This window comes from Zygotorulaspora mrakii, chromosome 3 (assembly GCF_013402915.1).
Source record: "Zygotorulaspora mrakii chromosome 3, complete sequence".
NCBI classification, from domain to species: Eukaryota; Fungi; Ascomycota; class Saccharomycetes; order Saccharomycetales; family Saccharomycetaceae; genus Zygotorulaspora; species Zygotorulaspora mrakii.
In genome coordinates, this window is record NC_050721.1 from 993,029 (window position 1) to 1,008,960 (window position 15,932).

At 38.7% G+C, this 15,932-nt stretch overlaps 5 protein-coding genes across 5 annotated transcripts; 2 read left to right on the plus strand and 3 right to left on the minus strand.

Moving 5' to 3' along the window:
- Nucleotides 1–3: 3 nt before the first annotated feature.
- Nucleotides 4–1,680, minus strand: HG535_0C05110 (uncharacterized protein; the record flags this gene model as incomplete). The annotated part of the gene is made up of 1 exon (XM_037287990.1): nt 4–1,680. The coding sequence occupies one exon, from the start codon at nt 1,678–1,680 to the stop codon at nt 4–6; it is 1,677 nt and encodes a 558-aa protein (XP_037143885.1).
- A 592-nt stretch (nt 1,681–2,272) lies between these two features.
- Nucleotides 2,273–4,810, minus strand: MCM7 (DNA replication licensing factor MCM7; the record flags this gene model as incomplete). The annotated part of the gene is made up of 1 exon (XM_037287991.1): nt 2,273–4,810. One exon carries the CDS (start codon nt 4,808–4,810, stop codon nt 2,273–2,275), a length of 2,538 nt encoding a protein of 845 aa, XP_037143886.1.
- Nucleotides 4,811–5,214: 404 nt separating this feature from the next.
- Nucleotides 5,215–6,465, minus strand: HG535_0C05130 (purine-nucleoside phosphorylase; the record flags this gene model as incomplete). The annotated part of the gene is made up of 1 exon (XM_037287992.1): nt 5,215–6,465. One exon carries the CDS (start codon nt 6,463–6,465, stop codon nt 5,215–5,217), a length of 1,251 nt encoding a protein of 416 aa, XP_037143887.1.
- A 2,730-nt stretch (nt 6,466–9,195) lies between these two features.
- UBR1 (E3 ubiquitin-protein ligase UBR1) lies at nt 9,196–15,222 on the plus strand (the record flags this gene model as incomplete). The annotated part of the gene is made up of 1 exon (XM_037287993.1): nt 9,196–15,222. The coding sequence occupies one exon, from the start codon at nt 9,196–9,198 to the stop codon at nt 15,220–15,222; it is 6,027 nt and encodes a 2,008-aa protein (XP_037143888.1).
- A 361-nt stretch (nt 15,223–15,583) lies between these two features.
- Nucleotides 15,584–15,917, plus strand: QCR9 (ubiquinol--cytochrome-c reductase subunit 9; the record flags this gene model as incomplete). Its single annotated transcript, XM_037287994.1, has 2 exons — nt 15,584–15,586; nt 15,705–15,917. The coding sequence occupies 2 exons, from the start codon at nt 15,584–15,586 to the stop codon at nt 15,915–15,917; spliced, it is 216 nt and encodes a 71-aa protein (XP_037143889.1).
- Nucleotides 15,918–15,932: the final 15 nt, after the last annotated feature.

Sequence of the window (15,932 nt, forward strand, 5' to 3'; positions counted from 1 at the left end):
TATTTAGCTGAGTTTTTTGAAAATAAAAAATTCAGCCTGCTTTATGAGAGCGTCCTTAGCATTATGTAATTCCATTAGAGCAACAGATACCTTGCTCTCAAAAGGTCTTTTAACGGAAGATTGCATTACAATATGATGTAGAGCAATACGATATTGAAATTCGTGTTGGTCACGACGATCTTCTTCTGTGTATCTCCTTTTATCTTTAATAACATGTCTTTTCAAATATTTCTTCACATGAGATCTTACTCTTGATGCGTGGTGTTTTTGAGTTGGAATCATTTTTCCATCTGATCCAACTGTAGCTTCAGCTAAGTTGTCGTTGATGGCATGATTATAGTCCTTTCCTAGCATGAAGTTTACCATCTCCAAATACTGGCTACTGGTGATCAAGTGTTTTGTAGCGTGACCTGGAACGATTAAGGTAAAGATACTGATTTCCATTTTGTCTTCAGGAACCACGCTGATTTCATCCGATAAAAAAAACTCAAAATTTACGATTTGATCAAATTGGGATCTACTAACTCTCCAAATAGTTCTATAACTTTGCTTATAGCTTAAACTTTTCTGCTCTAAGAATTCTTGCACTGCTTCAAAATTTGAAAGAACTAAAGTCAGATAAGTGGGCGCCTTTCCAAAATCCTCGAGGCAAAATTCAGAGACGGCTTGCTCTCTTAAGAATATTCCAGGTAGGTTATTGAGTCTCGCATCCTCCAGGATGCTCTGATAATGGTTTAGTTTCTCCTCCAAGGTAACATTAGCATCTTTTTTTAATAATGTAGGCCTCCTCTCTTTACGGGGTCTTCCAGGCGAAGGTCGAGGTACCTCGTTTTGAGTCTCGAAAAAAGGATCGGCGCAAACTGCTGTTGCTTCTCTATCCTCTTGGCCTTGCCTTAAAAACAGGTGTCGTGAAACTGACTGACCAGCAGTTGAAGTATCACTTGACCCATCGGGCACAAGTATTTGGTTCAATTCCATGTTATATTTCTGGATAATATTTTTGATATAATCAGGATTAATACCCTGTTTAGTTTTATGCACTTTATAAGGACTTTTGATTTGAGTAAATTTTACGGATTTGTTCTTTTGTGGCATTACAAGTGAAATAAGGTCAGAATTAGTACCAGAGTTTTTTGCTTGTGCGCTTTTTTTCTGTGCGCCAGTGCCAGCTGAAAAGCTTCGGAACATGTCAGAGGAGTTTTCCAACGTGCTAAAATCATTGAAGACAAGGCTTGGAACACAAGTTCCAGCATTGCTTTCCAGTATATCCTCTAAGGTTATTGGAGTTTCAATTTTTGGTTTGTAGTTGCTATTTGATTTTGGTGAATAATCGTTGAGTGCCCCATCCAGAAATTGTTTCTGTGGTGAAGGGGATGTCTTTAAATCATAATCAGCAAAAAGTAATTCTCGGTTCTCGTTTGATTGGACTGTAGTAAAAGTGCAATGACTGTATTGGTCGTCGTTATTGGAAGCAAATCCGACGTTATCGGCTTCTTTAAAAAATGAAGGACAATCGCTTCCCTCAAGTAAGCTTGAAGGTTGTGGGAAGAATAATGAAGCTATGACAGGATCAGTATCATCCAAATTAAGAAATGAGTCCACTATATCGCCATCAGTTAGGGGTGGATCGTTTTTTTTCTCGAAGTACGGATGTTTTTTCTCATCAACGAATGAATTCATGGCTAAAGTGCACGAAAAACTAGATTTTTTTGTGGTTTTTTATATTTGATTTGAATAGCAATTATTATTTAAATGATGTTTTCTTTGTTAAGTTTGTGAATCTCTAGTTGTGTTGCGCCTTCTAGTGTCTTTCAACAATGTATAAGAAAAAACTATTAAATATATGAGGTCTGCTTCTCGTCATTTTATAGTGACATTTGTTCTGACGCCAAGTGACAGGAACAAAATGTTGTTATAAACTTTCTCTGATTCTATTCTTTATTTTAAGGAAAATCGAAGATTTTGCATAGAATATTCCTTGCGTCGCATTCTTTTTAGGAAAAAAGGGCCTCGTAAGCCAAAACGACACTAAAACAGTGAAGATTTTAGCCGTAGATATCGAGAAACATACTTTTTATAGAACAAACTTGTCTTGACGTCTATGCATTATCATTATTATTATATTCGGTTTGCAGACAGAGAAGTTTAAAACGACACAAAATCGCGTAGCGAGTGGTGTTATAATTGTTCTAAAATTAGAGGTAAGAAATAGAGTTTTATAATATTACATTGTGCTACATAATTTATCTATTTTTTTATAATGTAAAACTGATCAAGCACCTGTCATGTCAGTGTCAGAATCATAAGAGTTTGACTCTGCTCTATCTGCTGATATGGGCTCTTCCATTGACCCATCATCGACAAATTTCAACGTGGTACCCTCATTTATTAAATGCCACACATTCAAATAACTGTATTCTTGAATACAATTACTAATCTGTAGCATTGTAAACCCTCTTGACCTTAAAACTTTCACAATATTCTCATATTGTAAACCTTTCTTGAACTGATCTCCAGTGTCCTGAGCCATCTTTTTCACGATTGTGAAAATTTTCGTAATTGGATTTTCGTCTTCATGACTTACGGCTTTTCTGTCCTGATATAACGATTCCTTAGAGACTTTGGTTAATCTTAAAGCCTCTTCGACGTCATCTCGTTCAACAGCGTCCGCTAATCTCAGTTTTGCCAATGCTTGTGATAATCTGATAATGCCAAGCAGTGTTCTTGGTGTTGCTTGTCCGAAAGAGAATTTTGAATCCATTTCCCTTTTTGAGTCCTGCCTTAACCTGACATAAGATTGAACAAGATACTCATTAACTTCTTTACCTATTACGGGTCTTTTCGATTTGGCAACCGCAATATATTCCCGCATTCTAGATGGATCTATAGGAGTGAAATCTAAGTCCGGTTGCTTATTATACATGTGAACGAAAGCGACATGTTCTGCCAACTTTTCATCTTCTTCCTTGTTAGGCATATCCAGCAACAAGAATAGAATATCGAAACGTGATAGCAGAGCTGCTGGTAAATTTATATTTTCCAATGGAGATAGCCTTGGATTATAACGACCATATAGAGGATTTGCTGCTGCTAAAATTGAAGTTCTCGCATTCAATGTTGTATTAATACCTGCTTTAGAGATAGAAATAGTTTGCTGTTCCATGACTTCATGGATAACGGTTCTATCACTTTCGTCCATTTTATCAAATTCATCAATACAGCAAATACCGTTATCAGCTAAGACTAAAGCACCACCTTCCAATATCATTTCATCTGTAACGGGGTCTTTCATAACAGCTGCAGTTAATCCGACACCAGAGGAACCTTTACCGGTAGTGTAAACACCTCTTGGAGAAATCTTAACAATAGATTTTAAAAGTTGTGATTTCGCAACACCGGGATCGCCCATTAAACAGACATTTATGTCACCTCTAATCTTCATACCGTCGCCAACTCTTTTATCAACACCACCAACCAATAATAACAATAAAGCCTTTTTGACATCTAAGTTTCCGTAAATTTCTGGAGCAATTGACTTTGCTAGTCTCTCGTAAATATTACCTTCTTCAATCATTTCAGTGACACGATTATGAGCATCCTGTGAAAGCTCAAAAGTTGCAAATTTATTTTTATGTTGATAAATATATTGTGACTCCAAGTAGGTTTCAGTTAATAAACCAGCTTTCAAAGCCTTAAAACCTGTATATGGAGATGGAAGAAATATACCTGTCACATCCACGATATCCCCAGGCGACAAAGATCTGACAAGTGAGCCGTTAACATGAATGGTTAATGATCTTGGAATATGTCCCACAGGAACCTGCTGTGATAATTCTTGTATTCTACATTCTTGAAATGCACTAAATTTGGAAGCTCTCGTACTCATGAATAATTGACCTCTTGTTTGATTCTGTAAACATTCCTTTGATGTGCATTCAACCAGTGGAGTGAATGTTTTTGAATGAACCTCTTGAAACACTTCGTAACCACATTGATCACAAGTGTAGGCCACAACCATGACGGCAGGTTTGACATCAGATACTCTGGTAACTATTCCCTTCACGGTAATCAACCTACCTAAATGGTCGCCTTTTATCTGTCTTACGGAGAGCGGCGTTGAGCTAGGTATTCTCTCCTTTTTGGTATGAGCGTATTTTGAAGACAGTGGTTTGAAATACAGATCGTACCTTCTCGTTAAATTTGCCGGAAACAATTCCGATTCCTCCTCTGCTACTTCCCTAAGAGCATCCGACATTGATGATGGCTCTTGGCCAATATCAGTAAAAGTCTCATTTCTTATCTCATTGGCTCTTTCCGAGACTGTTCTCTCATTTCTTATCTCATTGGCTCTTTCCGAGACTGTTCTCTCATTTCTTAACCGTCTTTGATTTAAAATAACGTCTAAAACGTCATCCTTGTAATTTAGCTCCTTTGTGGGTAGCGGCATAATACTGTAGATCGAGCGGCAGAAAAGCTCTGTGAAATGATTGGCGTTTTCTTCAATTTTGCCGACTAGATCTGTTGAACCATTGTTCTCTATGAATTTCTGTCGCTGATATTGGAAGATATCATCCAACTCAACAAAGACGGTATTGACTTCCCTATTAGCCACTTGTTGTAGAAATTTTAAGTATTTTGGACCATCTCCTATCTGCTCGAACTCTTGAGCAACATCTATGTCTATATCAACGTCATTTGAATTTTTAGTCTCTGCAAAATCTTGTTTGAAATGTAGTAAAAAATCATTGATTTCTGATAGTAACGTAGTGTAGTCAACAGAAAGTTGAATAGAGGGCAATGCAGCATTCATGGCGCGCTGTTAGGTAGAATAGTCCCAAAGAACTGCCCAAAACTGGTGTTCTTTAAGTTATACTGTATCTTGAAATCGTGTATCACATTTCCTCAACTTTTTTTTTTCCAGTTTTCAGAGGAACGAAAATGTGCAAGAACTATTTACATGTCCCAAAGTGGAATTCAGATTGAAAAAGTGAATTGTCATTTTAGGAATGAGCTCCAGCAATAACGATAATTCAGCTCAGATGGCCCAATTAATAAAGAGTAATACTACTTTTAATTATCAGCGAGGATACGTAGTTATACAGAAGCATGCATGTGCATGAATATGAACTATAATAAATCAGATTTGTGAAAGTTAAAAAGACTCCAGCAAGGAATGGTATCTATAGGTTTTTTTATCTATCAGTGACAGTGCGTTTATTTTTTGAAGTTCTTGTCGCCTCCTAGAGTTTCAAAGTAGTCACCAATATAATTTCCAGGTTGGAAATGATTGACTTGGTATAGTGAATCCCAATTTTCAATGATATCGTTTACCAACACAGAACCAACGGTGTACAAGTTATTGACTGCTGCACGGGACCCACCTTGGTTCGCATCGAAAAAGAACTCAGTGGCATTCAAACCTGGAGGAGCTCTATCGAAATCACTGATACCTCTCTGTATCACGACTCTATTATAGTCAGCAATGCCGAACTGGGCAGCTCTCATAATTGCTTCTAGAGTCGCGTTGTCTTCCTGCTGAGTTGAACAGTAGGTCGCAGTGTTATTGGATATTACGGCAAAAAAATCTTCAACTACTTTTGCAATATTGTTACCAGACCAGTATACGTCAGAAGTAGCAGTGTCACAGGCGACAATCTTTGGTGGTTGATATGCGGCTAAGGAACTATTGTATCTGTCTCTGAATGCAACGTTTCCAACAGTACCATTACTCAAAGAAACATTTGAAGCCAACCACATTGCTCTGTTTCTCAAGTTTTCGTTCAGTTCAAAAATTTCAGACCCGTAGATAGTACTTGGTGGCATATTTGTTCTGTTGGTACCGAAATTGACGTAGCCGTATGGCCAATCAGAAGGAATCTCCCTTGAGTCAATTTCATAAGCTAAACCAACTTGAACTGCATATTTAGGGAAAGTAACAGAGCCGATTGTCGTTAGATTTGGAGAACCGCCAGCAATACCGGAAACGATGAAATAAGTCTCTGAGAAGTCAAACAAAGGCGACATTAGTAGCGCAGTAATGGAAGAGGCAGCGTTGATTTCACCCTCACCAGTAGTGAATGACATGACGGTGAAGTTTTCGTTAGAATGAACATGTGGGTACAATGGCGAAAGCATTGGCACTGTGATGTTAACAGTCAGATTCTCGTTTGTGATCCATGTTGTCTCCTCCCTCGTGAACATGTTGACAATGAAGACCTTTGGCTTGAAAATGGAGCCAAATTTCCCACCGCTTCCAACAGAAATATCCCCAGTAGAAGTGCTAGCTGGTTGAATCAAAGACACCGTCTGAGTTGCATTTGTACTAATAGTAAAGTTGTTGGCAATCTCTGATGAATTGACCTGTGGAGTATCAAGAAAATTGGAAGAATTGGCACTTCTCTTGAAAAGTGGAAAAGCGAGCGCTGCTGGAGCGAGTGCTAGAGTCAACAGATTGGCGGCAAGCATATTGATCTTTATTGCAGAAATGCTGATGTCGAATATGACTAATATTAAGCAACCATCGAGGATATCTGAACTTGTAGAATTCTGTACGCATTTATATGAATTCAATAAGCTGCTAAAGGCTGCTATAGTGTGCAGCCAAGGTTTATCAATCTCATCGCCATCAGTGAAATTGAAGTTAAGGGCAATCTCGAGCAGTTTACTTACTAATCGGGATATTTACAGTCTTCCAATTGCCGGATTTGAACTGAACGAAGGAACCATTAGCGGAATGGACGCTGGAAACTGTCCGCGTCACTCTCGCGGGCACCGCAGAAACCCGTGAAGAGAGGCAAAGAAGATATGATCTTGGCCCTTTCGGGAAATCCGGTGGGCACAATAATAGAATAAAAATGCAATTTAAGCCTATTAGTGCTTATCTTGTCTGAGCCTTACATGTTTCAATCGTATTAAAAAAATTTTCACAATGCATTTGTCAAATGAGCGTTGAGCGTTGAACCATATACGCAAAAGCCGTCGGTATCCCAGTTGATAATTGTCCCGTGCGATTTATCTTAAAACGGTATGAATGGATTGCGATAGGCATGCTCCACCCACTTATGTCTACTGCATGGAAGAGGTTGATGGCCAACTCCTTTTTTCTTAAAGGTTTCATAGTTTAATATGCCACTGAAACGCTAGCGTAGCTTGGTGTAGCTTCCTTTTCTCTCTACCAGTAAATTTTGAGTTGAAAGGGTTTCGGCATTCGCATTCATTGACGTTGTTGGATATACTGGCATGGGCGTTTCTAGATAGGGATCGTCATCGAGTTTAATCTTTTAAATGACAGACAACTCGTTCAATCAACACATTGCCCTCAAGCGCCACTTCTGTCCAGTTTCAATCACGCCTGCATGGGAAGACGTCATTGACCAGTTACATTGAAGAGTGCTGTATTCCAGTGATCCGAGACACAATTCAGAGTCGTGAAAAATGGGCCACAAGTGCAATTATCGCGTATAGTTGATGCAAACTTCTGTGGTCGCAACTCGATCTCTTTGGACATGTTTCAGCTAATTTGAGCCGACGATGTAGTCCTATCTTCGAACACCCTCTGTGTAACCTGCTGTGTCTCGTGGAAGGCTGGAAAGTGCAACCCGACTGACTGTAGCAGAAAGACGTCCTGATGTCTATGTCCAATGGATATCACACTCTCGGTAGCGAAACAACACAAGGTCAATGCTGAGTGGTGTAACTCGCTTTCCCTGCTTTTTATGGGTATAGGTTAACACCTGCCACTTGCATTCGAGTTAGAAGTAGTCTAGCCTTAGGTGGGCTTGTAGATTTACCTTAACTTTCAGATTATCTGAAATGTGTATGCTAAAATTATCATCAATGGCGGGAGAAATTCGAGTTTACCGTCCGCCCCTTCTTTCTTTTAGCCGCCGAGGTTGGTATTGCGTTTAGGATACCATTCAAGGCAGCAGTAAACTGTTGGTTTTCGACACACCAAAACGGTGGTAGAGGCTGCAAGTATAATAGGGCTTATCTATCCATATTGGTTGCATGCCGGGATGTGCTATTTGAATTTGCGTCAGACTGCGGGCTAGTTTTGTTGACTTGCGCCATAGTCATTCTTACTTTTCTTCGATCCCTCATCTACTCTATAAGATAACAAAATGTACTGTAATAAACCATTTATCGCTTTGTGATTTGAAGAGATGATGCCTGATGTATCATTATTCCGATTTGAACCAGCATAAGTTTCTAAATAATCGGGAGGCTAGAGGGTCGAAAGAGAGAGGAAGAAAAGACCGTGGCATTAAGACCGCATCGTTGTGGGCAGCTGACGCAAACAAGGCCATTACGCTAATCTTTGTCTCCTGTTAACGAACTATTGCAGCGTTTAAAAGAGAAATAGTTCGATGACCGCACCCGATATAGAACCACTTCAAAATCAGCGAAACTACCTTCGAAATTCGATTACTTGAACGGCTCCGATAGCAAGTTTATGGCAAACGAGAATGTCTATCAAAATATATCTACAAACACTGCTTCTTTTTCCCCACATGAGAGGGTGTGCTCTTGTGGAATGTACATTTTCACCTCTAAGCCACCAACTCATTATGGAGTAACCGATCACATTACGCACAGCAATGTTACGCATCCAAGAGCTGTCCAAGTACGTTTGCAAACAAAGCCAGTTTTGGCTGTGCGAAGATAGACGATGACAGAATGCTACTAGCCACCGGCAGAAACTTCAACGGGTGTCAAAACAAGAGCCCACCACTATCCGGTCATTGAGTCCCATACAATCGGTACTACCTCATGGCATAGCACGCAAATTTCCCGCAAAAATGACCTCTGTTAGATGACATACTCTTGTATTCTGGACGAGTTGGCATTGCTGATGTTGGCTAAGTCCCGCGCGGTGAGGCTAGCTTGTCTTCATGTTGTCACGCATAACGAGTAGGGCGAAGAATACCCTTTAAGAGGAGGAAATTGTCTAACATTGGTTTTGCAGTAAAACTTGGATAATATGACATGAAGGCGCATCCTTTTTTGAGATAAACGTTTCTGGAAAGAATAGTTGTGCAAGAGAGGCTGCTCTTCTTCAAAAAAGACCTTGATTTTCCGAAGAGAGGCCTTTTGAGTATATTGACTTCTCGGGACTATTGGTTGCTGCTCAAACTTGATAAAAGGTGAGTAAGCGAAAATTTTGAGAACTAGGAACTAATCACAACTACAGAAAAGATGGATTCTGATTTAACGTTAAAGGAGTTACAGAGACATATAAGAAGCACACTACGATCCATTCATGATCTTGAATATACAAGACATGTGAGAGGGCCAACTGAGCGGACGGAAATGGATAAAATGCTGCGAGAGGTAGTATTTACATATTTGTACTTTTCGATATCGAATGGGGGACAAAGTTTACCTGTACTTTTTCCGCGGCCTAATCAGAAGATAAGCGAAGAAGGTAATGAAGGTGTGGATTTTTATCCACGATCTTACGAGGATGTTTTCAGCGCACATAAAGTAGCAGACTCCGTTCGTAAACCCTTTTATTCGGTGGATGAGTCGAGATCACACAAGAGTCATAAGCACACGGGTAGATCATGCGGTAGAAAATTTCTGGTTGGAGAACCAATCTATAGGTGTTTAGAATGTGGATATGATGACACATGCGTACTGTGCATTGATTGTTTTAATCCCATGGATCACAAGGGACATCATGTTTACACAGAAATTTGTGCCGATTTTAATACTGGGATATGTGACTGTGGTGATCCAGAGGCTTGGAATAACACTCTACACTGTAAAGCTGAAGAGGATGAAGTTGATGACGTTGATTCAGTGGATTTTTCGGATGAAAAGTATTCTGGTATTTTTGAGATAGTATTGAGCGAAGTATTTGATTACTTTATTGATGTTTTCAATCAAAATATAGAACCACTGCCCACTTTGCAGAAGGATATCACCTTGAAGTTGAGGGAAATGATTCAGCAAGGAAAGTTAATGGAAAGAGCAGAATTTTTGAAGGCACTTGCTTATAAAAATGAATTTATCATGAGCGATTCGCGTAGTCCAGATAATATAGATGAGGTTGACGTTTTATTTAAAACCTCGATACCGTCAGGGCTAATGGATTTGAAAAATTATACTGTTATAATATACAATGATGAGTACCATAATTATTCACAGGCAACGACAGCTCTTAGACAAGGTGTTCCTGACAATAAACATACAGATCTTTTGGCTTCTAAAATCGATTCGGAGGGACGTGCAATGCTCAAATGCTCAACTAATCTATCAGACGTCATTGGAGGCTTTTTTGCAGTACAAACAAACGGTTTAAGTGCAACCTTGACGACTTGGTCTGAATATATCCATCAGGAAACATGTAAATATATCATTTCCTGGCTCTCTCATTGTTTGAATGTGCCTAATCCAAGTTTTCAGAACAGTTTTCGAAGCTCAATGGGCAAAGTTTTGTGTTCAGAATATACAGAAGCTTCTAACACAGTTGACGTGACAAGGATTATACAGAAATACTTTGGTAATAAATGTGACGAAACCAATCCGTGTAGATTCGCTGATTTATCTGTCCTCGATGAAGGTAATAAGATACCTTTCGGCCACCATAAAATATTGGCTGAAACAAGTTTGGATTCGATATCCAACAATATCAATGAAGTGTACATGTCTAAGTCAAGAGCCTATACAAATAGTAGGTTACAACATATATTCTATTTCGATAATAGGTATTGGAAGAAACTGAGAAAGAGTATACAAAATGTCATCATTCCAACTTTATCCTCATCTAATATTTATAAACCTTTGTTTTGTGCGCAAGTGGTTGAGATATTCAATCATATTTCAAGATCAGTGGCATATATGGATAGAGAACCCCAATTGACAGCGCTTAGGGAATGTGTCGTTCAATTATTCACATGTCCCACGAACGCCATGATGATTTTCAACAGCGGAGCTTTTAAGGATGTCCTTTGGTCCGTAATAGATATTTTCAGGGAGTTTTCCAAGTTAGAGGGTGGCTTATTGGTATGGCAAAGAGTCCAAAAGAGTAATCCTACAAACAGCTATACCCTGTCATTTAGACAAGGCTTATATGCCGTAGAAACATTGTTGAGTAAAGTAACTGATTGCAATATTTTGCTCAAGCCTGCGGAATTCATTTCCATTGTAACACTTTGCAAGCTTTTCAATGGTGCTTGGAAAATCAAAAGAAAAGAAGGTGAACACGTTTTGCATGAAAATCAGCATTTTATTCCATATTCGGAATATACAACTTCCATTTATACCATCATTGACACCATTGATAAAATACTCGACAATTCAAAGACCAATATCGATTTAAGCTTACTTTTGAATGCCATTAAACTTTTGACAACATTTTTAGGTCATAGGTCCCTTAGTTACGCAATTGTGGATGATTCTCAAGATATTATCAAATTTGAAGTACACAAGGACAGAGTTGCATTTATGAACCCTGTTCATACTCTTTTTTCCTTTTTGATCGAAAAAGCACCACTAAATTCTGCCTTAAAAGCTACCACCGGTTGCTCAGACTTCCTTATTATTTCCGATTTTGCATTAAGATCTGTAGTCTTGTGCGCTCAAATTGATGTTGGGTTCTGGGTACGGAATGGTATGTCCGTACTACACCAATCTTCTTATTACAAAAACAATCCGGAGTTAAGTTCCTATACTAGGGATATTCATCTGAATCAATTGGCTTTTTTGCGTGAAAGTGATGATATACCACGGGTGATCTATAATACTCTCGATAGATGGGAACTTCTAAAGCGGTTCAAAGGTGATGTAGATTTTGATAAAACGATATATGAAGATAAAATCAACCCCATCATTCAACAATTTATCGCCTTCATTTACCAAGTTTTGACTGAAAGACAATTCTTCGTCAAGTTTCCCTCAGCAAAGGAAAAGAAAATATTTCACATTGAAAATGCTATAATGCACACTTTATGCAATGAGCCTGTATCGTACTCAAAATTACTAAGATCGATTCCTGACTATCTGACGGAAGATGCAGCAGATCTAGAGTCAGCTTTGAAGAAAGTTTCTGTATTTGTGGAACCTACAGGCTTGGCCGACAGCGGCGTATTCAAATTGAAAAATGAGTATTACTCCAAAGTGGATCCTCTCAAACTTTTGAACATAGCTAATGAATTTGAAACAAGCGCTGCAATAATAAAAGGTCAACTGGCCAAGGGAAAGAAGGAAATCGCAAAAGTGGTGTTACAACCGCAAATTTTGCCGCCAGATATGTTAGATGGAAATGCCGGGAGATTAGGAGAGTTTACCAGAACAGACTTATTCGCTAAACTAATATATAAGCTTCTTCAAGTTTCAATTGAAAGATCGGACGGGGCATTTTTGTATGAATTGCTCCATTTAATTCATGCCATATTCAAGGATGATGAGCTTGTCAATGGAAAAGACTCTGTTCCCAAAGCTTATTTATCAAAGTCAATCTGCAATCAGTTATTGCTAATATCAAATGCAAGTCAAGCAACTTTTTCCGATTTCATAAGGCGGAAAGCAGATTATTTATTGGAAAACATGATACTTAAGAGACCTGCTGAAATTTTTGACTCTTTAATAACTAGTTTTGGTCATCAATATGTCGAGGACTATAAAGCCAAGAGAGTCGACCAGGGTATCAAACTTGAAGAAGATGAGAAAGCTCGAAAGAAAAGGCTGGTTAAGAAACGTCAAGAAAAGCTGCTAGCTAAATTCAACAACCAGCAGAAGAAGTTCATGAAAGAAAACGAGTCAACATTCACTCATAATGAGGGTTCTGGCAATGATTATGATGCTGACATGAAAGACGAGTCTTTGTATGAGTCAGAGGATTTTGCATGTTCTTTGTGCCAAGATGACACTTCAACAGATCTCTTTGTTATGCCTGTGTACCATGATCATACACCCATCTTCCGTCCTGGTGACATTTTGAACCCTAAGGAGTTTGCAACTGAATGGACTGGATTTTTTCAAGACGACCAGAAACTTACCTACCATGACGATGAGACCTTAAAAGTTTTACAAAATAATGGTAGTTTGGGCTCGCGAAAAGTTGTTGTTTCTTGTAACCACAGCATTCACCATAGCTGTTTCAAACGATATGTTCAGAAGAAGCGGTTTTCCACTAATGCATTTATATGTCCGTTATGTCAGACCTATTCCAACTGTGTTTTACCTATTCGCCCAACTTCTAAAGTGAATACAGGATTAACACTGGACTCTCTAGTGAATGAAGAGATTTCTGTTGATATTCTGTCCAAATTATTTGGAGCCATGAGTGCAGCAGAGTTTAAAAATGTATACTCAACTTTTAACCTAGTGAATCTACACTCTCATTCCTATGATAGGACAGCTCGAAATACACCTGGTTTTGAAAATAAGGACACATCATTCATTTTATCTGTCCATTGGGCAAATACAGTTTCTATGCTAGAGATAGCTTCCAGGTTAGACTCTCCAACCGATGCAAGCTTTTTACGGGGCAAAGAGCAGAAGTATAAGACTCTCAAATATACTTTAGTTTCAATTTTATTAATGTGCTATGGGATAGGAAAACCAAACCCAAGCTTTGATCCATACGCGGACTTGGATGTAATTTGGCATGAAAATCAACTATTTCAATACATTGTTAAAAAGTGTTTGTATTCAAACGAGTCTTTAAAAGACACTGTATCGAGGGCCTTTGCTCACTACTCGAAGCAGCATCTCGATATGTTTATCAGTGGCCTTCAGTCGAAAGATACAGAGTTGTTGTATAACAAAGCGTTGAGCTGTGGAGGTCTAATAAATGCACGTGATGCTGGAGTATTGTCTGCTTTGAGAATGATAATCGCGCCGCAGGTAAACGATCCTAAACTTTTGAGTATAACTTATGATTTGGCTTACACCTCTTTGATCAAGAATATTTTGCCAACCATTAGACGCTGCTTAATTCTCTTAAAAGTATTTCATGATCTGTTGAAGGACAAAGATGACGATGAGTTTATAATCAATGACACTGTCGTGGAAGAGATAATCATACCCTCTGACCTCCCCAGATTTGTTGATGGCTTTTTGAAAGTCACTACTCATTATAATTCTTTGTCTCAATTATTGTGTGTTGGTTGTGCAAAATTGGAACCTAGTAATGAGCGATATTTACAGAACATTCCATTTGAGTACTCTGGTGTTATAAAACTAATCAATTTGGCAAAGTATCTAAATACTTATGTGACGAACACCAAGAGAATAGGATTACGAGAAGAACATTCAGCTCATCTCCCAAATGCCAAAAATAGGTTAGATTTCAAAATATGTTTAACATGTGGGGTCAAAGTTCATCTGCGAATGGATCGTCAAGAAATGTCTAAACATTTGTGCAACTATTGTTTTAAACCTTTTGGGGCTTTTCTGGTACCTAACACAAATGAGGTCTGTCTCTATCTCCTGCAGCCAGCATCAAAAATTTACGTCTCTGCACCTTATCTGAATTCACACGGTGAGGCTGGCAGAAACGCCATGAAAAGAGGGGACTTGACAACGTTAAATTTGAAGAGGTACGAATATCTAAATAAATTGTGGATCAATAATGAAATTCCTGGTTATATAAGCAGAGTGATGGGTGATGAATTTAGAGTCAACATTTTATCCAATGGGTATATATTTACTTTCAACAGGAATTTTCGTCTTCGGAGAGCCCCAACCCGTGATGACGGCGAGGATGATGATTTTGATGATGATGCTGAACCTTTTGGTGGTCATTCTAGTGATGAAGATGAAAGAGATATAGAAATGGTGGATGATCGTATAGCTGATCTGGGTGACGGTGCATTTTTAACGAATATGGGCAATCCTGAAATAACTAATCAAGAAAATGGGACTACAGCTTTGAACGCATTGGATAATATCAGAAATGCAATCGCAAATGGATTCAATGGCGGTGATGCTCCAGATCCTGCGAGACTATTGTACTTTTTCCCACCAGAAATGAGAGGGCTGAATGTGCTTGTAGACATGGAAGAAGATGACGAGATATTGGATAATGCAAACGACGCAGAAAGTGTCCAGGAAGTGGCAAACGATCATGCGGAACATGGGCAAGAGGAGCAGGAAGCTGTTGAAGTGAACAATGAAGAACAAAATTTGGAACAGGAACGCGAGCATGAGCATGAGCATGAGCATCAACATGAACAAGGATTTTCAGAGAACACAAATTTAGATCCTACAGTTTGAGGATAAAATCTACAACGCCATGCGCACCTCTGAAATCTGCCTCTGTAGTAGCTTGGAACTCATTATAGAATGATACTGCAGGACAGATACAGACCGAGCATCCTACGATTCCCTTATCTAAGCTGTAAAATGTCACTTATTTAACAACGTATCACCTTAAATAGTATTATCATATCATTGTACGAACCAATAAGATCACTAAAAAAATCGGTCGCGCGGTAAGACCGACAAAAGTTCAAGAAGACATAGCTAACCAGTAATTGTTTTAAACGGAAGCTTAAACAATTTTATAATAGAAGCAGTAAGAAAAGATATCTGATTGTTTCGCAAGCACTCTTAAAGATCAATCGATTAAATTCAAATGGTATGTTACCTTGTCACATGTTTAGATATCATGGGCGTTGAGCCAGCGATCATCGGGATGCATCCTTATCATAGTAGATATGGCATATTGACGAACCTTATTTACTAACTCGAGCTAGTCATACTATTCAACGATTTATAAAACGCTGTTCAAAAGAAACTCTGTGTTTGTGGGCACTGTGTTCTTCTCAGCTTTCGTTTTCCAAACTTCATTCGATTCTGCTGTAACTTCCTGGTATGAAAACCACAACAAGGGCAAATTATGGAAGGATGTCAAATTTAAACTTCAAAATGGTGGTGATGATGACGAGGACGAAGACGATGACGAATAGATCATCTGAAATGAA